The 26,625-nt window shown below is 41.4% G+C and overlaps 1 protein-coding gene across 2 annotated transcripts in view; it reads right to left on the bottom strand.

Moving 5' to 3' along the window:
* The window catches only part of LOC147329821 (copine-9-like), a 191,677-nt gene that overhangs the window by 114,394 nt on the left and 50,658 nt on the right, over positions 1–26,625 (bottom strand). For both annotated transcript variants that reach the window (XM_086291172.1, XM_086291173.1), the window contains 2 exons: positions 7,589–7,628; positions 5,426–5,505 (listed from right to left, as the gene is read on the bottom strand). In XM_086291172.1, coding sequence (XP_086147298.1) covers positions 5,426–5,505; positions 7,589–7,628 — 120 coding nt within the window. The remainder of the gene's footprint in view (positions 1–5,425; positions 5,506–7,588; positions 7,629–26,625) is intronic.

Here is a 26,625-nt window from a genome sequence, read left to right as displayed (position 1 = left end):
AGGACAGAGAGCAAATCAATTATGATTTTGACAGCCTGAAAATCTGCTCCACAATTCACTTATTCACTTCTGTGACCAAAGAAGTGATTCATACTCACTGTGCTGTAAATACTAACCACAGGCAAAGGCACTGCTTGCTGCTTCCCATGTTCAAATTAATTTTAAATTATAATGAGGCCCTGGAGGATAATTAGCCAGGCTAAAAGTAAAAAGTAGTGCTGTCAAAATGAACGCGTTAACACAGATTAAGCCGTCATCACGATTAACTCGATACAAAAAATTTAACACTTTTAACGCATTTGGAGTGCAGAATGACTCAAAATCCCTGAAATGTTTCTGTCAATGCATTTCGGTCAGTTTGTCTATGTAAAGTTACCTTCGCACATGCGCAAATGGGCAGTTGATCTGCTAGTGACGGGCAGCTGAATCAATCAACTCAATTTGGAAAATGATAAACAACAGCGAACAACAGCTAACAACAGCTAACAGGCAAAAACAGCAGCATTTAGTGACCGAAAATTAAGGATATCCTCAACTCAACACAGTATCATCATCATCCATCACAAATGAGCTGTGTTGACACATTGACAGTGTAAGGGGTAATACACAGAGACGTGGCAATATGAACAATTAATAAACATTGGGTAAATACCTTAGCAGTGACCAGTGACCGTGGTTGACTTGTTCAAGTGACTGCAGCTCCAGGCAGAGTCCAGTGACTGAGGGTTGTTACCCATCTTAGCCTACAAAAATTTGGATAAGCATCCAAACTTTTGTAGGCCTTCGGATCTCGTCTAGTACAACACGCGGGTTGTTGATAGCATAATAATATAAATAGTGTGGCGTGAGGTCAGAGAGAGCGCCAGGGTTGCACTTCACAGCATCAGTAAACACTCTCAGAGGCAGTAAGTTAACATCCATCTTCAGCCCTCCCATGCCCGATTTCTCCCATAACAAGCACGATGCCATGAAAGTGTTTTTGCTCCTTTGAGAGAGAATATATGTTTGTTCATTTACTCATGGTTGCTATAGTTTATTTCATTTGCATAATGCTTAGTAGGTCTCACTCAGTTGACGCATCAGGATTGTTAGACATCCAAGACTAACATTTATTTGACCTCTGACCTGTAAATAGTTAAATAGGTAAAATAAATACTGCCTACGCAGTTCCTGTGGCAGAGAGTTATGCTCTTGGAGTGCTCATTGTTTTAATTTATGATGCTGAATATCTGAGTTTTATGCGTCACACCTTTCAGAAACAACAATTGAGGGATGATTTTTTTATTTCTCTAAAGGTGTTAAAGGTTCCTAAACCCTTCTTTTCAGCTTATAGATGTCCTCAAGTAGCATCAGTTTGGTTAGCGCTCTTTAGAGGGAAAGTCTACATTTCAAAGAGTAAAGAAAAAACCCCACAGTTCACTACTAATCTTCTCTGCAGGCTACAAACTCAAGGATGCATTAACCAGAATTGGTATAACACACAGAGTCTGACTAGATCTTAGATAGGTACAAAGTTTTCATAGGGAAAAATATACAATTTGTGGTACAGCTGCATTGATTTCCATTCTTTTTTTTTTTAATCACCTATTCTGGGCGTGCAAATGTAGCAGAGGTGCAATGCTCAATCGGTACTGAGCGTTGCACTGTTATTATCTGTTATCAATAAGAAATGTTCAGGAGCTGAAACTGACCTTTGAACGGTTTTACAAGAATGATGGGAACATCAGAGTCATCACAGGGATTGTGTAAATTGTGCTTTTCTGTTGCAGATTCACTATGAAAGAAAATCCAAATGATTCGGTCGTAGGCTACGTAAAGCAATAAGGGTTGCTTTCTTTAAAAATAAAACATACTTATCTGCACATCACATGATATGCAGAATGATTTAGCACTACATGCTTTAGCGAGCACCGCTTCACACTAATTATTGCTTCTTTGTTCTCGCTCTTGAGCACGAAAATGCCTTCTCTGTATATTCCTCACAGAATGCAGTCCCCTTTTGTGCTTTAGTGAACAGGAATTACTTTAAAACAGATGAAAGTTTAGAATTTTCTTAAAACAAACCGCTTAGATCAGTTCTCCGTCACAAACTGCAACAATCCTTTTCACACACAATATGATCTGTTTGATTTGTAAATGCACCTCTAATAAGCTTGTTCCTTGGTCATGTGTCAAGTGTCCCTGCACCCACACAACTTAATCCAGCATTTGACTGTGGAGTGCATTAGCAAAAGCACAGGAGGCAAATGAACTTAGTTCAGCAGGTGGGTGATTGCTATTGCATATGCAAAAATGTGTCTGCCTGCAAGCACTTAGCCTGGTTAAACAAAGAAGTGTGCATCGTGACTTGATGCACAAGGTGGGTTTCCCTAATAATTTTCTCATCTGACACGTTAAATGCCACAGGGCTCTCTTCCTCTCCCCACCCATTATCTCAAAATAGATCCTCGCCATGGCTCTGATGTCATCTTTATCAGAGGAGAATGGGCCAATATGAAGAAAATGGCTCACCAACTGGATCTTTCAGCAGTAGGGAGCATAAAGTAGACTCCGTGCTCACAGTTGCCTTGGAAACACATCTGTTATTAAAAGAACAAGTATTATTCTAATACAATCCTGTCTGTATCTTCACTTTGAAGTGAAAACTCTTACGTCATCATGCTTCTCCTATAGGCTACGTGTCAAAATGCATGTGATGGCTGCAGTTACAGCCACACATATTGGGTAACATCTGCCAAACATCACAGGGCTACAATAGAGACTTATTTATTACACTACACTTGTATTGTGCTGTCTTTAAATATAGGATTGAATTTACAGATTAATAAAGAATTTGTGTTAGTTTATAATTTCTTTATTTTTACCATCTCATACACAATAATGTATTCTAACATAAGTGCCCACATTTTAGTTTAATCTTTGTATTTGTTTTCTGGTTACCTTAGTAAAAGCTGCTCAAGTCCCTAAGAGGTGTAAAAGGGGGCGGGGCAAGCCTATGTGGAGACCTGCAAATTGGGTCATACCACAACTCTGGATCATGGGGGGGAATGGGATTTGCTATGTTAGTTTTTGTTAGGTTTTTGTGTGTTCTACCCCTTTTTGTGTCTTTGTGGGTTGATCAGCCACTATTTAAGTTTCCTCTTGGTCTCATTTTGGTAGGTCAGGTTGCTTGAGGTAGTGTTGCCATTTTTCTGAGTAGCGTTCTGTTACGTTGACCTCTTTTATGAGCCCAAGCTCTTGTTTTTTCTACTTTAGCCTGTGTCTGACTGTCCTTTACTGCTTGGTCCATCACAATGTATGATATAAACTGTGTTTTCTGTTTTGACTCTATGTGTGCGTTGGTGTGTGTGTGTGTGTGTGTGTGTGTGTATCAAATCAAAGTTTAAGCTATCTGCTCTGTGGTGACTACAAATGTTTCACTTGTGAGGAATTATTTTGTCACTTAGTACAAAACCATTTTTAGTTTGAAGAATATTCACTACTGATATTGCAAAGAATTACATGTTCTGAACTTGGCAGAAGTTTAGGAATTAAAACACGAATCCTTTGGATTTTGACGTCGCTGGAACTTATAAATCTTGACTTAAGACTTTCTTATCATAAGACATGCATGGACTTGAGGGTTACTAGTTAAAATATATGGCAATTAAATAACACATTGTAGAGTTATTGGAAGGTTGATTTACCCACCCCTACTATTTCACCCAGGTTTTTTGCTAAGCCAGACTAACTGAAATGCACAAAGATTAAATTTCTCAGTCGTATCATTACATTCAGTAAATGTCAGACTGTCACTAAATTTGAAATGTTACTGTGCTGGCATTTATCTAGACCATGAACATCAGTGTTCATCACATATTTCTGTTGCCTTCATACATATGTGGCTTTTTACCAAGTGAGTGGGACTTCAATCCATGTTGTAGCTTCCTGTAATCAATAATCTCTCTGCACACTTTGACTCTTAAGAACACAACCCACGTCCCTTATAAGGCTTCAGTTGATAGGACCAGGCCAGCAGTTCTACACACACAATGACGCCCAAGTTTCTATAACACTGCACTGGAATCCAAGGGTATCAGAGCCTTTCCTCCACTCATTGACAAGCTGCCTGAACTAGGAAATGCTCCTTCAGGCTTCAACAAAGAGGAACTGCAGTGTGGCGCACAATCAACACAATTTTCATTTAGTGGTAGCTTCTTTTTTTTAACTAATTGTATATCTCTACAAGACACATGACATACTGCATCATTTAAGTTTTAATTTCACTTCATTCATATGTGCAATAAAGCAAATGACCTCTTTTTACCATCATGGTTTGAACCTGACCACAGTTTGCTACTCAGTTGGTTGTGGTGACCATCTAATTACAGGCAGAACATATGGAAGGCCACAGGCTCTAAAAGCACATAAACAAGACGCTAGGTGAAATAGGAACCTCATCTTGTTTTACGTTCTCAGCCTCGGGCAAACGCTCCACTTGCTTTTCTGCTCTCTCCAAAGTTGGAGAGCACTAACTGCAGCTTCATCAGATGTGCCGTCCTGAACTGAGGTGACGATGGATCCATCAAAGGTAGACAGGTCACCCTCTCAATTTCACCCAAAGTGCATTACAGTTGTATGTATTCTTTCACCAGTACTAACTGTTGTGCCATAATGCAACACCTTTAGACAAACATATAGTTAGCATTTTATCTGTCCTTAAGTCCTTAATTAAATAAAACCAAGTACTTGATTAAAACTTGATCATCAGCAAGTTTGGCCTCTAAAACCTGTTTAGGCAGTCTTCTGGAGTATTCAGGTGTGTGTTAACACAATGGCACAATATTTGTAGGAGGCGTATTCCATTCAAACCATGCAACAAAAAACAACAACCAAAAAACCAAACATTTGTAACATTTGATACTAACCCCACTAACTTGGGGTTAGTATCTTGCCCAAGGATATTTGACATGCAGACTGGGGAAGCCACGGATCGAACCACCATCCTTCCAATCAGTAGTTGATCTGCCACCTGAGCCACAGCCACCCCTCGACCATTAACTCCCCTACACACTAGAGTATTCCAGTCAAAGGTGAGGCCATCTGTCTGATTGATAAAGCTTTCCAAGGTGGGTCATACAACAGCACAATGACCACAAGCACACCAGAAAATCTACAACACAATGACTGAAAACAAAAATAATCACAGGGTTGTAGTGGCACGGTCAAAGTCAGATCTCAGATCTCAACCCAGTTAAATGTTTGAAATGCTTATGGCTGAGATGTCACCTCTGAACTGTTTGTATTTGTTAATCAGGCTGCGATACCAAAGATTTTCTGCACTTGTAAATAGGACTAAACAAGATGTTGACATTAAGGATAGTGTCCTAAACCAGCTTCAAAGACAACTACTGTATGGGTGACGCTGTGTGTATGTTGTACTTACGAAAGAGTCCTTTCCAGCCTGCCGCCAGGTGAACCAATGATCTCACCTAACGTGCAGAACATCTGACCCAGGAAGTCCTTTACAGAGTAGGGAAATCATCATAGTGAATTCATTGCACTCAGTCACTGTGTGCTGCACGTTGGCTAATTTCTAAAATGTGGCTGTTGATAGGTTAACAGAGTTACAGCTACCATGTTATATATGATTTCAATTTGGGTTACTTGGATTTAAAATAAAGAAGTAATTGGAAATTCTTTTGTAAACATTAATTGAAGATGCAATAGTAATGAGATGTCTAGACGTTGATTGATTACAGCAGACTGCTTAGGACTAACACAGCAGCTAGTTAGCGCCTAGTTACTGAAACTGTCTAATTGCTTTGCATTTTGTCCATATTTTATACTTCATTGAATTGAGCTTTTGTAATTAAATTGTTCTGCTTTAAGCAACATTTTTTGTAGTTAAAATAATACACCATAGCTGTCATAAAAACATTCTCTTACAGGATTTTCAGATTACATTTGTAATCTCTGTAATCTCAGTGCGGCTTCATTCATTTCTGTTGGAATTAGCGATGCAGTTACAGAAACACACCGAAAGGTCAGTTTGCTGTATGCTTAACACATTGCTTAGACCTTGGCGATGTGTCTGACCCTGTGACTCATCGTCAGACATGACTCTAACCCTAAGGTTAACGCTATACTATCAGAAGATTTCATTGTAGTCTTCGTTTTCTAATCCCATTTTTGGCAAAAAATAATTCTGAGATAAATCAAATTATTATTTTTATAGATTTGGGTTCTTTTTGCTTTTCTCCAAAAAATGTTTTAGGATTAGGGTTTGAGCTAGGGTCCACATCACTTAAAGAAATGGTGCAGTAAGCAGGGAGTACAGGACATAATGATAGCTTACCTTCTGCTTATCCAGGAGGGGAGGCAGTAAGGAAAGGCAGACACATGTTAGAGAAGCTGGAAAGACACAATGAAAAGACCTCAAGTTCACAAATAAATTAATTTTTCTTCCAAATTTAAGAAAGATGAAGACTAGTCAGAGCTGCAGTGCACTGAGCTTAAAGTAATGCTTTTATGAATCATTACGGTAGGGTGCAAATTAAAAAATAATGTTTTGATTTATGCTTTCTGTAGATACTTTAGTAGATACTGTACTAAATTTTGTTTGATGTTGAATTCAGGTAAAATTACAGCTGGAGTGGAGCCGGACCACACTGACAGTGGTAGCATGTACCCTGGACAAGGTGCCAGTCAGTTGCTACATGTCTGACATATAGGCAGCTATTCAGCATCAGATTAGTACCTAGATCACAGGCACACCAACCCTCTGCATGTCTGCCTTCTGTTCTGTGGTCTTCCTCCTATCTTTCTGCATGGCAGTCCCATCTTCAACATCTTCTGCCCCCTATATTCACCAAAACCTTGCCTCTAAAAACCACTTAGCCTGAGCTGTCCCTCTGATGTATTATTTCTAATCTTGTCTGCTACCTTCACATCCTCTACTCCTTGCATCTTCACTGTTACATGTGTCTCCCTGTTATTTACACATGTGTTCTTTCTTGCTTCTATTGACTTTCATTCCACTTCTCAATAGAGCATAATAACACATCTCCAGGTTCTCTTCTACCTACTCCCAATGCTAACTACAAATCATAGTGTCATCTGTAAACAGTATAGTCTACAGAGAGGCCTGCTTGTTCACATCTGTCAACCTGCGAAAAAATAGAGGGCTCCATTTCCTGGCTATTGATGACAGCTCCACAACTGAATCTGACGCGTGATGAGGAAGAGTTTTGTTTTTTATAAGATGGGTTTCAATCAATATCAATATAACATTTTTAATGCAAAGTAGACAACAAGTTAGTACACAACAAGACATGTATGTTGAGAGGTGTCCAATGTTTGTATTGTGATGTACTATTTTACCTGTTCTTACAGTCTGACAAATGTCACACTTCATCATAATAACAAAAACCAATTGAGACAATTTTTTAGTACTACCACCCAAACTACGATAAGCAAAACCACTTTTGTGAAACCCACTGAAATAAAACTTGATTAAATTTTTTTGTTTTTAAATAAGGTTAACTCAATTTTTTTCTGGGCTTCATGCCAGTGGACCTGTGGTCATTGGACATATTAAGCTGCTTACATGTTTGGAAAGATTGGAGCTCCTAGTATCCACATTGTACCTGCAGAAGAAAAGCAAAATAGCAGACTTTAGAGTGTTTCCTTTAGAATGCATCCTGTTCAACATAATAAAACACAAATGCATACAGAAAAATTACAACTGGAGAAAAAGAGACACCTTCCTAATTTCCCTTTTGCACTTGACTTGACAAGCAACGCACACATGATGGACAGCTCTGGTGGGAGAACAAAGAAAAAATTCATGTATACTAATTAAATAATACGATATGGTCTACACAGGAGGGATGAGTCAAGAGTTATAAAACAGAAATTTATGGATCTGGAGCAACACTGACACATAACATACAATAAGAATTGATCTGCAGATGGAAGACTCTCTCTTTTGCTGTCTTTCAGGAAGATGTGTTGCCTCTTCTTCTCTTTTAAAATGTGCTTTCCCCAAAGAAACTTCTGTTTCTGACACAAATTAACATCCTTATTTCTGGGTGGATTCTAAGGGGTCCTGAAATCAATGGCCCATTAAGGTTCATGCTTATTATCATAGACCAGGTAAACCACTGAGATCTTAGCTGTACTATCTCATTCAGTCATCTATTCTCCAGAGGCCAGGCAGCCTTGCAGAAGAAGAGTGATGAAGGTCTTAGCTTCAGGGTTACCAAATGTACTGGTACTATATTCATTACACACTTCAGTATTTTATTTCAGAGACTCACTGTTGCCTTTCTAATGCTGATTGGCTCTTTTTCTGGGAGATTGCTATGGTTTGTTGTCAAAGGAGCTTGCAAAGAAAAGCGTCTGGACTTCTTTAAGTTGCTTGAAGACGTTTCACCTCTCATCCGAGAAGCTTCTTCAGTTCTAAGGTCAAATGGTGGAGAGTCCCAGATATAAACCTAGTGGGAGTTTCCCCCCACAGAGGGACAAAAGGACCCCTGATGATCCTCTAATCGCCTGAGCCAAGGTGTGAAACTGGGTGTGGGTCCCAATCAGCCAGAGTTTCGGGTGAGCTCATTGTGAGACCTGGCCCCACCTTATCATGCGAATTCCTGAGGTCAGATGGCCCAGGATGTGAGTGGCTTCTTTCACTCCTCTTTCAAACCATCTGTCCTCTCTGTCCAAAATGTGAACATTGGCATCCTCGAAAGAGTGTCCTTTATCCTTAAGATGCAGATGGACTGCTGAGTCTTGTCCTGTGGAGGTGGCTCTTCTATGTTGTGCCATGCGCTTGTGAAGTGGCTGTTTGGTCTCTCCAATGTAGAGGTCTGAGCATTCCTCGCTGCACTGTACAGCGTACACCACATTGTTAAGTTTGTGTTTTGGAGTTTTGTCTAGACCCAGCAACACGCTCAGACAAAAACTGGTTCATCCGAAAGACAAAACTACCTTGGCTCAGGCGATTAGAGGATCATCAGGTAAGAGTATACCCTGGATGGAGCTTTGGGGAGCAGGCCAATTGTTTGGCCAGAGCCTTTATTTGGCAGTTTGTAGAGTTTCAGTTATGGGCATCTTGCTGTGCATCCAGACCCTGTCTCTCATGGCACCCTTCTATACTTCTGTACATCCTTCTGTGCTTCCTCGATTTTGGCCTCCAGCCTTCCTCTACATGGAGGGTGGGAGTTCCTCTACTTGCAGATGGGGATGGTGCATATAGCAGTGATTAAATCTGCAAGCATCTACTCTGATGAGTGTTTGTTAGTGATCTAGGGAGTCATGCCCTCGATGGCTAGACATCATCTAGTTTAATTCCACTGCTTTTTTCTGCCTGGGTTTTTCCACTGTATCCATATGAGTCTCCTGATGTTATTGCACTGAGATACTCTCTCAGTGGCTTGGCTGCCATTGTAGTATCCCATCAATAACATATTGTCAGTCATTCTCCATGTATGCCCTGTTCCAGTAGCCTACTTCTAAACACTATGTCATGGTTCCTCATGGCTTCAGCGTTGTATCTCTTGCACATTTTCCCAGGTAGGCTTGGTAGTATGGTGGGTAGACAATAAGTAAACTAATAATCAAACAGAAAATATCTCATAATAAAGAGAATTTAAGGAGCAGCTCCCACACATCCCCGATGAAAACAAGTCCCAGGTGGGCAGGTGGGCTAGCTTTGCTTTTCCGGCAGTCTGTGGTCAGGAGTGCCCTGCTATTGATACAGGAGCTTGGTATGTGGAGCAGTTTCACATGGCAGGAGAGCTTCAGGCAGCACTGGTAGTTTGAATTCACAGAGGTCAGAATCAGAGGGTTTCTTTAATTGCCAAGTCTCTGGATAGAGATGTGTGTGCAGCACCCTGTGGACACTTTGGCTCTGGCTGGAGCTGCACATGTTCTTCTGGACTGGGGCTCTGCAGGGCACATGGGCTCAGTGGGCTGTGGCTGCACCAGGCATGGCAGGTGGCTAATAAAGCCCTCTGGGTTCGAAGAGAACTTAAGACTGGCCATCCCAGATATTTGAATTGCTAAGACATCATGTCTAAATATATCTGGTTAGATATATTAGGATTGGGATACATCCCTATCCCAATTAGAAAAATGTATAGGACAGCATACATCTATATAGACAGACAGACAGACAGACAGACAGATATTAACAATTAACAAGGTTTGGGTAAAGTGTTCAGGAACCACTGATGAGAAGTGAGCTACTGAAACAAGAAGGCACAAATGGGCAAGAGATGATAACAGGACGCTGTTGGAATGCTACTATGCAGGTAACTCCAGCGGAAGGGGCTACATGAATAGGATGTGGGACCTACTGAATACCCAGCATCCAGGTTGACGGTGAAACAACTAGTTGCTCAGTGTTCCAACATTCGGTGAATGAACTGCTCTCATGACTAGAAATTGACAAGGTACAAGACAAATGCAATGGCGAGGGGGAGACAGGATGACAGGTCAGATTGAAATATTATCATCATCCCTACCCAACATTGGGTACCAAGCCTGAAGGAAGGTCTACTAGACAATTTCTACTGAGACCATCACAAGATTAATCAGCTGATCTACCAGTGAGATGCTTGGCTACAAGGTGAACAGCCACAAGGAGCAGTACCCACCATGAAGAAGCAGACTAGAGGCCAAGATCATCACAGTGGCAGACATCCAAGAACAGGTCTCCAGTATGAAGAGTTGGACAGCACCTGGCCCTGAGTGATTCACACCTACTGGCTGAAGAAGCTGACTGCACTTCATGAGCGTTTCGCAGCACAAATGAACCAGCTGCTAATTGAAGAGACACACCCAGATTGGCTAACTGAAGGCCAGAAGGCCTGATCCCCAAGGACCCCCCGGAAAGGACCAGTCATATCCAACTATCGGCCAGTAACCTGCCTCAGTACCACATGGTGTCATGATCCAGGTGGGCACAGCTGTGTTGTCTCTGAGCTGCTGTCTCCGCCTTGGGGTGGAGTCACCGCACACTGACGAGTCTCTTCACCTGTGCTGAGCTGTCAGCATTTATGGACCAGCGCTCACTCCACTACTCGCCACAGTTTCTGCTACACCTAGTCAGTGTTGCTTCAGGCAACTCAAACCAAGGAATAATTTTGCCATCCGTGACTTACTGTTTTTCCCCATAGCTGCTAAGTCCTTATCCACTCCACCCACGGCAATACCTACTGGACCCTCTTCGCTGGTTCATGCCTGTCAGCTCAGTCTTCTCAGCTCCTGTCAACCGCGCTCACCTGCCTGCCCTCCTGCCTCCAGCTGGCCTCGTCAGCCACCACTCCCGGACCTTGTACTCCCTCTGCGTCCACCCTCCGCCCAGGAACAGTAAGGCAAAGTAATGCCATGTTTTCAAGCTTTACCCGGATACTTTTCCCTAAGCTTTATCACTAAAGCCACTCTCCTCTCGTTGCAGTGTGCTGAGACTTCCGGTGCATTTCCCACATTCTGCATCTCCCTTCTTTGGTCATGAGGAGTTTCTATGAAGATTTAAGCTTTGCCAATTATTACTTAGAGATCAAGTTCTTGTTTCAGGTTTGGTTCAGGCATTGAAGGAACACTTTAGTTCATAGTATTTAGTAATTTATGTCTTGACGTTTTGTTTTTTTGGAAAAAATAAAGTTTTGTTCATGTTTTCTCGTCTACGGGGTGTTACGTGTGCATTCTGCATTTGGGTCCTCCAGTCAGCCGACCTTGGCCGTGACACGTGGAAGCTCCTGTCAGGCATCATAGCGGCTAAGATGAACAGGCACATGGGTCAATACATGAGCGGGGCACAGAAAGGAACTGGCAAGAATACCAGAGGCGCAAAAACACCAGCTACTGGTAGACCAGACTCCCTTGATTGATTACAAGAAGGCCTATGACTCAATGCCCCACAAATGGATCCTGGAATGCCTGGAACTATACAAGATCAACAAAACCCTGAGAGCCTTCATCAGGAACTCAATGGGGATGTGGCGGACAACGCTAGAGGCCAACTTCAAGCCAATAGCACAAGTCACCATCAAGTGCGGGATCTACCAAGGAGATGCTCTGTCCCCACTGCTGTTCTGCATCGGCCTGAAGCCCCTCAGTGAGATCATTAACAAGACTGGCTACGGATACGGTGAAATTCATTTTGGTGGATTAGTAATTCGTTTTGAAAAACTGATTTAAAAATAGTGTTTTTACTAAAGTAATTTATTATGTAATAATTTAATTTAAAATAATGTTTGAATAAATAAAATGATTTTTTTAAAGAATTCATAAATGAATTTACAGATGCAGCTTTTATTGTCCAATTCATTATTAAAGCACAGAACTCTTTATTTCGATGCATGTGGCTCTTGTGGACTAGATGTAATTTCTGTAATTTTTGCTTTCAATTGAGGTTATTTCTCTTAGTCTGGAGTATAAAAATTCAATTTTCAGTGACAATGAGACATCCAGTGAGTCCTGGATTGATACGTACTACACCACCTTGTTTTCTCCTTCATTCTTGGCAATGGGAAAACTCCCCCCCTTAATTGCTGTTTACTCTACTAATCATGTTAACAACAATTTCCTAAGGAAAATCTAACCACATTATTTTATTACTTATTTATTTGGTGCCTAAAGTTATCTGTCTTTTTAGCAACATTTAGTAATTTTACAATGTTTACTTGTGGTAGAGCTCGTGCTTTCCTTCCTTAGCTACTAAAGTTAGTGAAGACTATATAAATATAAAGTATAACATTGGATGGATTGGTGTGAATTTAATTACAAACATCTGTAGTCATCATAAAACCAGCTGACTTTGCTTAGCTCTACATATTTTACAACCGTGTACATACATGGTCTCCACCTGAAAAAGACAGGGTTGGTAGTTTGAATAAATATCATGTTTTTCCTCTTGTCACATCAGCTGATAAGGATTACAAATTATGAAGATACACTGTCTCTGAGTATAATTATAGTTCTCACTGAAATTATTTTGCCTGCTGGTTGCTTTTGTTATTTTATTTGTATTTATTTATTTATTTTATTTAGAATAAGCATAGTGTGGGGCTTTGAAAAAGGAACTAAAAGCAGGTGACTATTGAAGAGAGAAAAAATACCAAAGAGCCAGCTTACCCAAAAATCCCAAATTTAGTGTTAGCTGCCATTTGAAGGAGTCACTGCATACACTTCCTCCCCACACTTCTATACATATACACTTTTATTAAATCACTGTCCTGAGTGTATCACCAGTATCTTTCAATCTCACTACTTCCTGCAACTCAAAGCTCTGTGGATGCTTGCCAAATGAAATTTAAGTAAGGACGAGCAATAGAGTTGCCAGAAACTCGAATGACTTTCATTTATATGAAAGGCAGCTGGATGGAAAGGAAGGTGAACGCTGAAAACTGTGTTTGAACGTGTCAGTTGCCTTTATATGTCTCACTTTATTCATTTTCTTTCTTTTTTCTAAATCGTGGATTAAGATCAGATGGATGATTTGTCTGCTGCATCCTTTGTACCCTTGAGATTCAGATGGCAAAAAAACCCCCCAAAAAAACATGTGTATGTCTTTTACTTTGTGACTTCACAACAAGACATTTATACATACTTGTTTGCCTCAGCAGTAAGAGAACCATGCAAAATGAGAAGCAGGGTAATTTAAGCTGATTCATACAGTCATCATGGTGGTGATTAGTGCAGTTAAATCACATTACTGTTATGCAAGTGACAGGCAGTGAAAATCAACACCATAATGAAGGTAATGTTTTTAACCATCCAAAAGATCCAAGACAGAAAATGAAGTTTATTTGGGGGGAAGAAAACCGTAATAGTTTTACATGTGGAATCCTTTAGGAATTAGGAGTCCTTAGTGAGCAGTTACTGATCACTCTTGAGAATTTCATAACTTGAATACATAAATGCATGACTACGAGACATTATATCTAGCATTTACACTGAGTCTGGACCATGAAATATATCACAGAAAAATACATTTTTTGAAACTGAAGTCTTTATTGAACCTTCTGACAAAATAAAAAATAATAATTTTGTATCATTTTTGCTTACTTACTGCATTTTTGTGCTCATAGTTGCACTGCTTATGTCTGTATACATCAGGTTTACCGGGGAAAAAACAGATTACGTAGCGATCTCAAAAACACATATCATCAAATATGACACCCTTGGCGCTACACGGTTAAGCACTGAAACCTGGACATGATGTTTTTAAATGGCCTGTATTTATATAGCGCTTTACTAGTCCCTAAGGACCCCAAAGCGCTTTACATATTCAGTCATCCACCCATTCACACACACATTCACACACTGATGATGTTTTTAAAAAATAATACCACTTCACTACCAAGGATGCCAATCCCAAATGTGACTGACAAATAATTTATTGATAATGGTTTGGGGAAGGTCTCATCAAGGTCAGCAGTGCCCTAACAGTGTCAGATTCCCAAAGACAGCAGATTGAATTTACGCGTATGTGGCAGGTGGTTGTGAATGTGTTTCAATGAAGTTTAATGATGCTGCGGGAAGAAATCATAACACTAGACAGCGAGAAAGATGCATTTAGTGCTGAAAGCTTGTAATAAGTAGTGACAGCTGATAATTAAAGGTAGATGGGAGGAACCAGTTTCTAATTTAGATGAAATTCATGCCACTGTGATAACCTTATATTGCACATTTTAATTTACAGCAAGGAGATGGGTTTGGGAAATGGGGTCGCAACACGGAAAATTCTGAAAAGCAGGTTGAAACTGGAATAGAAGACTGAAATAAGTCAAATTTCTAAATATAGTCACATTAGATGATGACAGATCATTATGTTGATCAAGGCCACGCTGTCTGCATGAATGGAGAGAGATATCTCAGGGATTATAGTTGGTCTATTTAAGAGGATGATCACATTTATGATTTAGACAACTTATCAAGTTTAATTGTGATAATAAGAAATGTTGTGGATGAGAGAGAGTAATAATGAAGGAATGGACTAGAAGCATGATACAAAGGGCCAGAGTCAAGTGTCCCAAAGGGGAGCACACTGATGCTGGATGGGGCAAGGCTGTGTTGAGAAATGTAATGAAGAGGCACGCTGAACTAACTGAAGGTTGCCAATGTGTAAAAGCCAAATAGTGAGACTAGCACTGTTGTAACAGAGAGAAGTACAGAAGAATTTTTAAAAATGAGTGTAGAGGTGAACAAAAATGGCACACCAAAACAGGGTAGGTGTGTTTTATCATGATTCATATGATACTGATGATTGATTTTAGGCTAATAGTTAGGCTAACACACTTACCTCTCATCTTTTCTTTCCTCACAAAACTGACAGACCCTTCACTTCTTTTAAGTGTCTCTCAGCGCAATTCTTAGCATATTTTGGTTCCCTCAACTGGTCCGTCGGGTTATTGTCTCCCCAGAAACACTTCCCTTGTGCTTTTGGAAATCTGTTTTTTCCTGTTTCCGTTGTGTTTTGTGTGCTTTTGCAGCGTTTTTCTTATTGCTGGTGTTTTCTTAAGTTGCAGTTGGGCCACCGTAAGTACTTGACTCCCTGGTATAACTATGAAATGCACACCTTAAAACAGAAACTCATAAGCTGCAGTTGAATAGCATCTGACAAATTTAGAAGATCATCATTTAGCCTGGAAAGCCTTCAAATAAAAAGCCCGTCCTAAAGCTAGAACACCTTACTATTCATCATTGAATGAAGGAAATAAAACAACTCTAGGTTTCTCTCCAGCAGTGTAGCCAGACTGACAGCACATGCGTTTATTTGTTTTAATTGAAATCTCTAAATTATCTCCAGTTAACAAGTTAATTACTTTAAGGTGTGCATTTCACTTTGACCTCTATGGGGCTAGAGTTAGTGCCTTTCACCGGTTTGTTGCATAGCGTCATTGAAGACTACAGTGTAGATCTACTCTAATGGAATGTATTCCCCACTGCTGTGTAATCCAGTATTGTACATTAAACATTATTAGGAAATATGCTTTCCACAGAAAGATTGGTTTGTAGATATGACTGACTGTGGCATTTGCATGTGTGATGGTTCTTGTTATCTCAATAGCATCTAGTGACATGTTTGTGTTAATCCGGTCATGATGTTTAATAAAAACTGCAGACTTCATGAAATGGTGTGGAAAGGAACTACTGAAATTTTCTTTTGGTCAGCAAGACTATGAACAACTGCAATGTGCCATCTGGACTCAAGCACTGGAACAAGAACAAATGGGTGTTTGGAGCAAATTCACACAGGTGTGATTGGAAGGGATGTGTTTGAGATGTGGTCCAGCTCCTGAGATTTAGATAAATGATTTCAGATCAAAGGAGCATACTGTATGTTGCACCTTTATTCATTTTGTGGTTGCAACCTGTCTCTGTCCTCCAAGGATCATTTGGGTGTCCACAAGTACTGACACCTGAGCCAGTTCCATGACGTAAAGTCATGGTTACTTTCCTGGAATTGTAACCACATGTTGCTTCCATGCTTTCAACTGTTGTGATTGGCATTTTGGTACCATGGATTACTTTTATTTATTCCCTGCTACTTTTTTCCCTGAGGGGCTCAGTGAGATAATAAAATTATAGATGCAATTCAAGGACTCACGTATTTCAGCAAATTCGTAGAAGATTGCCAAAACTACTGTGAGGGAATGTGGAAAAACTCTGACAGACAATTTAAGGGAAGGAAGAAAGCGCCAGGATTTTATTTGTTTCAGTCATGAAACACACTGGGACATGACCACAAGGACACCACACATGAATGCTAGCAATGGCATCGGCCACTTACATAGGTTAAATTGAATTATACAAACGGTACATCATGGGTATAAATCTGGTAGTTATCTAGGAAAAAATAATGCAACAATAATATTTATAATTTATCTTGACTTTCTCTAATACATTGTCCAGTAGTCACAACTGCCGAAATGCCACTATAATGCCACCAGGTGGCTGTAGCTCAGGCCACAGTGCAGGTCATCTTCTAGGTAAATTGGGCAAGTTGTTTAAGATAGAGTAGAAAAGCACTATATGAGGACGAGCCCATTTACCACTGCAAAGTGAAATCTTTGCATTGCTGGCTGATGAAACATCCTTTTCTTTGTGCCCTATTTTGTGCTTACATGTTGAATATATTTCACATATTTGTGAAAAAAATGATCTGTTTTGTAAATTGAAGGTATATGGTTCTGTTAGGTGAATTAACCTCCGCACATTTACCTTCAACAGCTGTGCTCAGTGTCTGAGACATACCTATGGACACAACTGGCACTGGTGAAAGACATTTAAGGACTTTTTTATATTTACATATGCTACCAAGTTTGATGTAACTTATACAGGAAGTTTAAGTCTGTAATGTGCATTTAAATTACTTTGATGTGGAGACTCATTCATCATTAATGACATGTTAAATGTTTTGTGAGAGTGAGCCACAAATTGCTACCTGTCAAATCATGCTTCATTAGATGTGAATTCTCATTATTCTTTGTGTGATTTTAACACTGGTTCAGACTGATTGTATTTCCTTTGATCCACAGTTTGGATTTTCAACAAGGCAACTGTGGCTCAGGAAGCAGAGTGGGTTTTCTACCAAGGTCATCCCCCAGCTACTCCAGCCCAAGTTGTCCCTGATGAGTGTGTGTGACAATGTTAGACAAGGTGCTGAAAAACAGTTCTTGTATAAAATTGCTTTGAATGCTCAGTTAGAGCAGAAGAGTGCTATAAAAGTATCAGTCCATTTAAGCCCTGAATGAAAGAGAGCTTTGTACAAGTGGAAAAAACGAATTACACCCCAGCATATGCAACATTAAGTAACAGCTGATTCATTCCTTTAGGGTGCAGCAACAAAATGTGGACCAGCTCTAATTACCTATTTCTATAATAACCAGTGATTGCAACACCTGTGTGCTCACTTTGATAGTACTTTATGCTGTTAAGAATTGAGCTGGTGTTTGTTTACTGCACTGGCCAGTGGATTTTTTCATAAGTTTAGTTGCTGAGGCATGTAGTTTCTCTCCTCTTCAATGGTGCATCTAAGTTACTAATGTCAACTCCTACCCTTTATATCAGTTCTAAGAGGTGTTGAAGGAGCTGTGTTGCTAAATATAGCTACGACTGCTTGTGTCCTCCTAGGCAAAGGCCATATATAGAGGCCAAGTGACTTATAGTCGTCTTTATGGATTAGCTTGGGGGCTGGAAGTTTGGTGACTCACTAGGTATGTCAGTTAAGGGACACGAGCAGCTAGATGTTAAAACGGTTTACCTTGATTGCATGTTGTGCATTCATCACAAATCAAAATGAAAGCCTTTGATGACTCCTTTCATCTCACTGTGGCCTTTATATTCCTCTCTCACCTATGTAACACTGTTGACCAAACATGGTACATGGTAAATGGCCTGTATTTGTATAGCGCTTTACTTAGTCCCTAAGGACCCCAAAGCACTTTACACTACATTCAGTCATTCACCCATTCACACACACATTCACACTGTGTCTGTGCAGAGCCTATTTTTGATGGTAAAACATGCTGTATCTGCACATAAAAACCACAATCACTAATAGGTATTTGGCCACATTCTGATTTTGTTGTGGTTATTGCCACTGTGTTTGTACAGCACCAGTCAAAAGTTTGGACAAATCCATCCATTCACTTTTGACTGGTAGTGTATGCCACTGATCCTGATCTGCTGTCTTTACTTGCCAGTCTGAGAACTGAAAGCCACACATGTTGTCAACTGTTTGAAGCAAATGAAAGTTATTAAGTACAGATTGGTAGAGACTGTAGAACTATCAACGTCCCTCTCCTGGAATTGATTAAACTCATTAAAACTCTTCTGTTAATCAAAGATTTTCTGTATGCTGGGCAACATATCAAACCCTGTGTGACTCTCGATGCAGTCAGTGAGTATGTGAATGTTAAGTGCTTAGGCAGAAAAAAAAACACTTTCATGAATGGGTGGATTTTATTCTTTTTTTCTAGAAAATTTTAACACGAGTATCTGTACTTCAGTTTAAATGATAGTTGCTGTTTGACGACAATAATCCCTATTACAGTGGGGCAAAAAAGTATTTAGTCAGAATCAGAATCAGAATCAGAATGGGTTTATTGCCAGATGTTGAGGTTTACAACATTAGGAATTTGCTGCGGTGCTTCAGTGCAAACAATAAGAATTAAAGTGCTATGTAGAAAGAAAGATATGTGCATGAGATATACATTAGATATATACATGAGAATAAGAATTAAGAGTGCTACGTAGAAGGATATATACATGAGTGCAGGTGGTGATCAGTGCCAGACATGAAATGATGCAGTGACACAGCGTAGGGTCATGTGTGAGTGGCGGGGACAGTCATGTGGTTATTGTTCATGTGTCCAACAGCAGAGGGGAAGAAACTGTTCTTGTGGCGAGAGGTTCTGGTGCGAATGGACCGGAGCCTCCTGCCTGAGGGGAGCAGGTCAAACAGACTGTGTCCAGGGTGAGAAGGGTCAGCTGAGATCCGGGCTGCACGCCGCAGTGTCCTGGAGGTGTACAGGTCCTGCAGAGATGGGAGTCTGCAGCCAATCACCTTCTCAGCAGAGCGCACAACACGCTGCAGTCTCTGTTTGTCCCTGACAGTGGCTCCAGCGTACCACACGGTGATGGAGGAGGTGAGGATGGACTCGATGATTGCGGTGTAGAATTGCATCATCGTCCGTGTTGGCAGGTTGAATTTCTTCAGCTGCCTCAGGAAGTACATCCTCTGCTGGGCTTTCTTGATGACGGAGGTGATGGTGGGCTCCCACTTCAGGTCCTGGGTGATGGTGGTACCCAGGAAGCGGAATGAGTCCACAGAGGTGATGGGGGTGTCAGTCAGGATGATGGGGGGGAGTGGGGCTGTGTGCTTCCTGAAGTCCACAATAATCTCCACTGTCTTCTGGGCATTCAGCACCAGGTTGTTGTGGCTGCACCAGGACACCAGACGTTCAACCTCTCTCCTGTAGGCAGACTCGTCCCCGTCCGAGATGAGTCCAATAACGGTGGTGTCATCTGCAAACTTGATTAGCTTGACAGACTGGTGGGTGGAGGTGCAGCAGTTGGTGTACAGGGAGAAGAGCAGAGGAGAAAGAACACAGCCCTGAGGGGAGCCGGTGCTGATGGTCCGGGAGTCCGAGACATTCTTCCCCAGCCTCACGTGCTGCTTCCTGTCCGTCAGGAAGTCAGTGATCCACCGGCAGATGGGATCAGGCACATTCATCTGGGAAAGCTTGTCTCGGAGATGGTCTGGAAGGATGGTGTTGAAGGCAGAGCTGAAGTCCACAAACAGGATCCTGGCGTAGGTTCCTGGGGAGTCCAGATGCTGCAGGATGAAGTGTAGGGCCATGTTGATGGCGTCGTCTACAGACCTGTTGGCTCTATATGCAAACTGCAGGGGGTCCAGGAGGGGGGCCGTGAGGGTCTTGAGATGGGAGAGAACTAGGCGCTCAAATGACTTCATGACCACAGATGTCAGAGCCACGGGTCTGTAGTCATTTAGTCCAGTGATCCTAGGTTTCTTGGGGACAGGGATTATGGTAGAGGACTTGAAGCAGGCAGGCACATGACATGCCTGCAGTGAGGAGTTGAAGATGCCAGAAAACACTGGGGCCAGCTCGTTTGCACAGTGTCTGAGGGTGGCAGGAGACACACCGTCTGGGCCGGGAGCTTTCCGAGCATTCAGATTCTTAAACTGCTTCCTCACATCTGCTTCATGAATATGAAGAGTTGTGGTCGGAGGAGGTGGTGTGAAATCCTCTTTTGTGTGGGGTGAGGAGGGGGGTGTTGTAGGTGAACAGTTTGAAGGTGGTGATGGCTCTATGGAGGGGGGAGAGGTGGGGGAATGAGTGTCCAAAGTGCCTCTATTGTTGGGGTCGTTGGAGGTGTGAAGGCTGCCTGATGGCTCGTCAAAACGACAGTAGAAGTCGTTAAGGGTGTTGGCCAAGAGCAAGTCGTCAGTGGAGTGGGGGGTTTTAGGCTTGTAGTTTGTAATATTCCTAAAACCTTTCCACACAGAGGCCGAGTCATTCTCTGATATCTGCTGCTGCATCTTCTCAGAGTGCTGATGTTTGGCAATGTCCACTTCCTTAGTGAACTTGTACTTGGCCTCTCTGTAGCAGTCCCTGTCTCCGCTTCTGAACGCCTTACTCTAGTCAGCCACCGATTGTGCAAGTTCCCCCACTTAAAATGATGACAGAGGTCAGTAATTTGCACCAGAGGTACACTTCAACTGTGAGAGACAGAATGTGAAAAAAAAATCCATGAATTCACATGGTAGGATTTGTAAAGAATTTATTCGTAAATTAGGGTGGAAAATAAGTATTTGGTCACCTCAAACATGGAAAATCTCTGGCTCTCACAGACCTGTAACATCTTCTGTAAGACGCTTTTCTGTCCCCCACTCGTTACCTGTATGAATGGCACCTGTTTGAACTCATCATCTGTATAAAAGACACCTGTCCACAGCCTCAAACAGTCAGACTCCAAACTCCGCCATGGCCAAGACCAAAGAGCTTTCGAAGGACACCAGGAAAAGTATTGTAGACCTGCACCAGACTGGGAAGAGTGAATCTACAATAGGCAAGCAGCTTGGTGTGAAAAAATCAACTGTGGGAGCAATCATCAGAAAATGGAAGACATACAAGACCACTGATAATCTCCCTCGATCTGGGGCTCCACGCAAGATCTCATCCCGTGGGGTCAAAATGATCATGAGAACGGTGAGCAAAGATCCCAGAACCACACGGGGGGACCTGGTGAATGACCTGCAGAGAGCTGGGACCAAAGTAACAAAGGTCACCATCAGTAACACACTACAACGGCAGGGAATCAAATCCCGCAGTGCCAGACGTGTTCCGCTGCTGAAGCCAGTGCATGTCCAGGCCCGTCTGAAGTTTGCCAGAGAGCACATGGATGATACAGCAGAGGATTGGGAGAATGTCATGTGGTCAGATGAAACCAAAGTAGAACTTTTTGGTATAAACTCAACTCGTCGTGTTTGGAGGAAGAAGAATACTGAGTTGCATCCCAAGAACACCATACCTACTGTGAAGCATGGGGGTGGAAACATCATGCTATGGGGCTGTTTTTCTGCCAAGGGGACAGGACGACTGATCCGTGTTGAGGACAGAATGAATGGGGCCATGTATCGTGAGATTTTGAGCCAAAACCTCCTTCCATCAGTGAGAACTTTGAAGATGAAACGAGGCTGGGTCTTCCAACATGACAATGATCCAAAACACACCGCCCGGGCAACAAAGGAGTGGCTCCGTAAGAAGCATTTGAAAGTCCTGGAGTGGCCTAGCCAGTCTCCAGACCTCAACCCCAAAGAAAATCTGTGGCGGGAGTTGAAAGTCCGTGTTGCTCGGCGACAGCCCCAAAACATCACTGCTCTCGAGAAGATCTGCATGGAGGAATGGGCCAAAATACCAGCTACTGTGTGTGCAAACCTGGTAAAGACCTATAGTAAACGTTTGACCTCTGTTATTGCCAACAAAGGTTATGTTACAAAGTATTGAGTTGTATTTTTGTTATTGACCAAATACTTATTTTCCACCCTGATTTACGAATAAATTCTTTACAAATCCTACCATGTGGATTCATGGATTTTTTTCCACATTCTGTCTCTCACAGTTGAAGTGTACCTCTGGTGCAAATTACTGACCTCTGTCATCATTTTAGGTGGGGGAACTTGCACAATCGGTGGCTGACTAAATACTTTTTTGCCCCACTGTATATAATGTTATTGTTCAAATTTGTTAACCGGACCTATCAAATAAATGTGGTATATGCAAAACATCACAGAGTGAAATGCAGGTTAAGAGAATTTAACTACTAACTAGATATACTGTTTGGATGGGAGATCACTTTCGTCCACATCTATCTCTTGTGATTCAGGAGACTAAAAATAACTTGCATGGAGAGGTGTGAGTATAATAATTGATTGCTCTCCGCTGAGATGCTCGCTTTTATTGGAATTCCGTCTCATGACCCGGTATCAGGGGTCTCAAACTCGCGGCCCGGGGGCCACTTGTGGCCCACGTCACCCCTACTTGTGGCCTGTACATTGGCGTGAAGAAATATAATTCGATTAAGCCTTGAAGTTGTTTTTGTTATTAGGGAAGATTTGTTTGTTATTGAATGCAATATTAAAATAAGTTCTTTAAAAAGAAAAAAAATAATAATTTGAGGGCAATATGAGCAGAGAGCACAAACGTGGAGGGATTGGCTGGGTTAGTTCAGTGAGAGAGTTATTTGTAAAGAAAACAATTTTCACTAGCAGTCAAAAACTAATGTGTACACTATTGTCTGCATTTTTATTTTGTTACAGACGTATCGCTACATCTATCACTTCGGCCGTCTTCCTCTGCTTGTCGTCCACTGCTATGTCCGGTTGGTTAGCCACCACCATTTTGTCCGTTTGTATCTGAAAGTCCCACAGGATCTTACCTTAGTCATTCCCCACCACCCTAGGGGGCGTCTCCCATTTTGACCTTGGGACGTGCGGGCCATACTCCACAAAGCCACTTGGTTATGGCGTTCCATGTATGCCCTGCCTGCTAACCATGCACCCTGCTGTTATGTGCTGGATTGTGTCAGGGGCTCTTTACACAGCCTGCACCTGGGCTCTTGCCTGGTTAATATTGCCTGGTGTGATAGACCCCAGCCTCTATGGATCTTACGCTCAGAGCTTGCTCCTGATGTAACAGCAGTCTGGCGAGGAAAGAGCGGCTAGCAGGTCCAGCGGTTATGTGAGGTTAGCCGGATAACTCGAGGCCAGTCAGTTCAATTTAACAACTGACCTTTATTTGACGTTAACAACATAAGACCATACAAGCCAGGTCTCCACAGCTCTACTCCGTTCATACATGCATGTGCGGGGATGGACAGGCGCCGATGCCAACCCGTTACAATGGTGAGGTCTCTCTCGGAACAGACACATGACATACACACACACACGTCACACACACTAGGAGACTCCCCCCAACCCAACTACTACAATAGTTGGGCAACACCCCCTAGCGGTGCTATACCACAATGATAAGGGTTGTTACACTGTGATGCTATGATTATTTCAGCCACTGGTTGCCGGTGGTCCATACTTGTGCAGGGGCCTGTCCTTCCATGATTTTTCCTCCTCTTCCTCCTCTATCTTGGGTTTCTGCTGCCTGAAGTATTCACTAAGCACGCGGTTGGTTGGGGCCATCTTGCTGATGTACTCGTGGATGTTCGCTGCCTCATCCTGAACTGTGGTGCTGACACTCACCAGTCTCCGGCCTCCTTCCTTCTGCTAGCGTACAGCGTCAAGGTGCTGGACTTGGGGTGAAACCCTCCATGCATGGTCAGGAGCTTTCTTGTCTTGATGTCAGTGGTTTCCATCTCCTCCTTTGGCCAGCCTATTATCCCAGCAGGGTACCACAGGCAGGGTGTCGGTGTTGATAGCCCGGATCTTGTTCTTGCCGTTCAGCTGACTTCTAAAGGACTTGCCTGACCCTCTGCAAGTACCTGGTGGTTGCAGCTTTCCTTGCAGCCTCTTCGTGGTTCTTATTTCCCTGTGGGATTCCCAGGTACTTTTAGCTGTCCTCGATGTCTGTAATGTTGCCTTCTGGTATTTCAATCCCCTCAGTTCTGACTACCTTCCCCTTTTTCGTTACCATCCGACTACACTTCTCAAATCCGAATGGCAATCCAGTGTCTTTGAATTTCAATTCAGAATTCAGAATTAAAATTTATGAAACATTTACATAACATCCACAACCCCATAAAAGTAAAAACTTTTTTAAATCAAAGTTGACTGTGCAGTTTCTATGTCCCACTGACCACTGAAATGATAAATAAAAAAAGTACCAATGTTCATTTGACTGCTGAGTGAGAGGGCTTGTTTCTAGAAGTACTTTAGTAGAAGTAATCAATTCGAATTAAGCTGATGTTCTTTATTAACACGCCCCCAATTCCACCTTTATACTACAGTAGCATTATTCTGTTTAGGGGTTGAAAGAATGTGACATCTGCTTATATAGAGTTGATTGTTGTTGACTAAGTCCACAAAGAGCAGTAAACCTCAAACTACAGCACATCTGACCAAACCCATTACACAAAGAAAACAGCATGAACTCATAATATAAATTCTTATGAGACTTACCTCCACCTCCCCCACTACACCAATATTTAGGGTTTCCCCGCATGCAAAATCACACTTTGAGCCTTGGATAGACTCATCACCACTGTAGGAGACTTATTACTCGTAGGTTCATTAACAAAACCGTAATTGACAGTGCTACATGTTTTTATGAGACTCTCTGCATCTACTTATATTGTTGGAAGTAGGGCTGCCACAAACAATTATTTTGATAGTCGACTAGTCACCGATTATTTTTGCGATTAGTCGACTAATCAGATCATCATCCATTGGACGTACAACGTACAGCTTATTGCACCAGCAGCATCTGCTCTTATATAACTATCATTATCTTACAGCTTTAAGTGTTTAAGGTCTGTGCTAACTAAAAATAAAGACAAGATGATAGTTTATTAAATTTTAATGAAATTTGCAGATTGTTTCGGTGGAGTTTAATAAACTCCTTGCTATCTAAAATAAAACAGGACATCGGAGTATATTCTCGAGCATCTCACACTTCTGATAATCAGCTGTCTGCTTGATGTTTATTCAGCTGTGTAAAAACTATAACTTAAATCTCAGCCAATCCGATTTACTCAGGAACAAATAAAATACTGAAAAAAGCCAAACAATAACATTTTTAAGTTATCTAAGTGACTTATATTACATGTTTAACCTGAGTAGCGAAAGACGGCGGTGGGTTTGAAAATGATCTGCCGGGAGTCCGGTGTTCTCAGCGGCTCTAGTGAGCCTTGCCCCCGGCTCGCTATCGAGCTAGTGGGTAACCGACGTCTCCGAAAACGTCGGAGCGCTTTTGAAAATATGTGGTGTCTTGATAAACCGAGCAGATATTTGAAGTTTACACAGCTACATTCTCGCCTGAAAATATGTTAAACGTTTCAAATTCCGTTCTTGTCATCCTAATTCTGTTGTTTTCCTTCTAATCCAGTTCTTTTTATTCAAATTCGGTTCGCTTCATTCTAATTCTGTTGTTTTTCCTCTAATTCTTTTGTTTTCATTCGAAATCTGTTGTTTTCCTTCTAATCCGGTTCTTTTAAATTTAATTCAGTTCTTTACATTCTAATTCTGTTGTTTTCATTAAAATTCCGTTGTTTTCTTTCTAATTCTGTTGTTTTCGTTCAAATTTTGTTGTTTTCTTTCAAATTCCATTCTTGTCATTCTAATTCTATTTTTTTTTTGTTCAAATTCCTGTCTTCATTCAAATTCAATTCTTCTCATTCTAATTCTGTTGTTTTCATTCGAAATCCGTTGTTTTCCTTCTAATCCAGTTCTTTTCATTCTAATCCAGTTCTTTTCATTCAAATTTTGTTGTTTTCATTCAAATTCCGTTGTTTTCTTTCTAATTCTGTTGTTTTCGTTCAAATTTTGTTGTTTTCTTTCAAATTCCATTCTTGTCATTCTAATTCTATTTTTTTTTTGTTCAAATTCCTGTCTTCATTCAAATTCAATTCTTCTCATTCTAATTCTGTTGTTTTCGTTCG

The sequence above is a fragment of the Aulonocara sp. 'chitande type north' Nkhata Bay genome, linkage group LG5, assembly GCF_057382095.1.
Source record: "Aulonocara sp. 'chitande type north' Nkhata Bay isolate Kocher_YH1m ecotype deep benthic linkage group LG5, A_spYH_male_GT1.1, whole genome shotgun sequence".
Lineage (NCBI taxonomy): Eukaryota > Metazoa > Chordata > Actinopteri > Cichliformes > Cichlidae > Aulonocara > Aulonocara sp. 'chitande type north' Nkhata Bay.
This window is presented reverse-complemented; position numbering and strand designations above follow the sequence as displayed.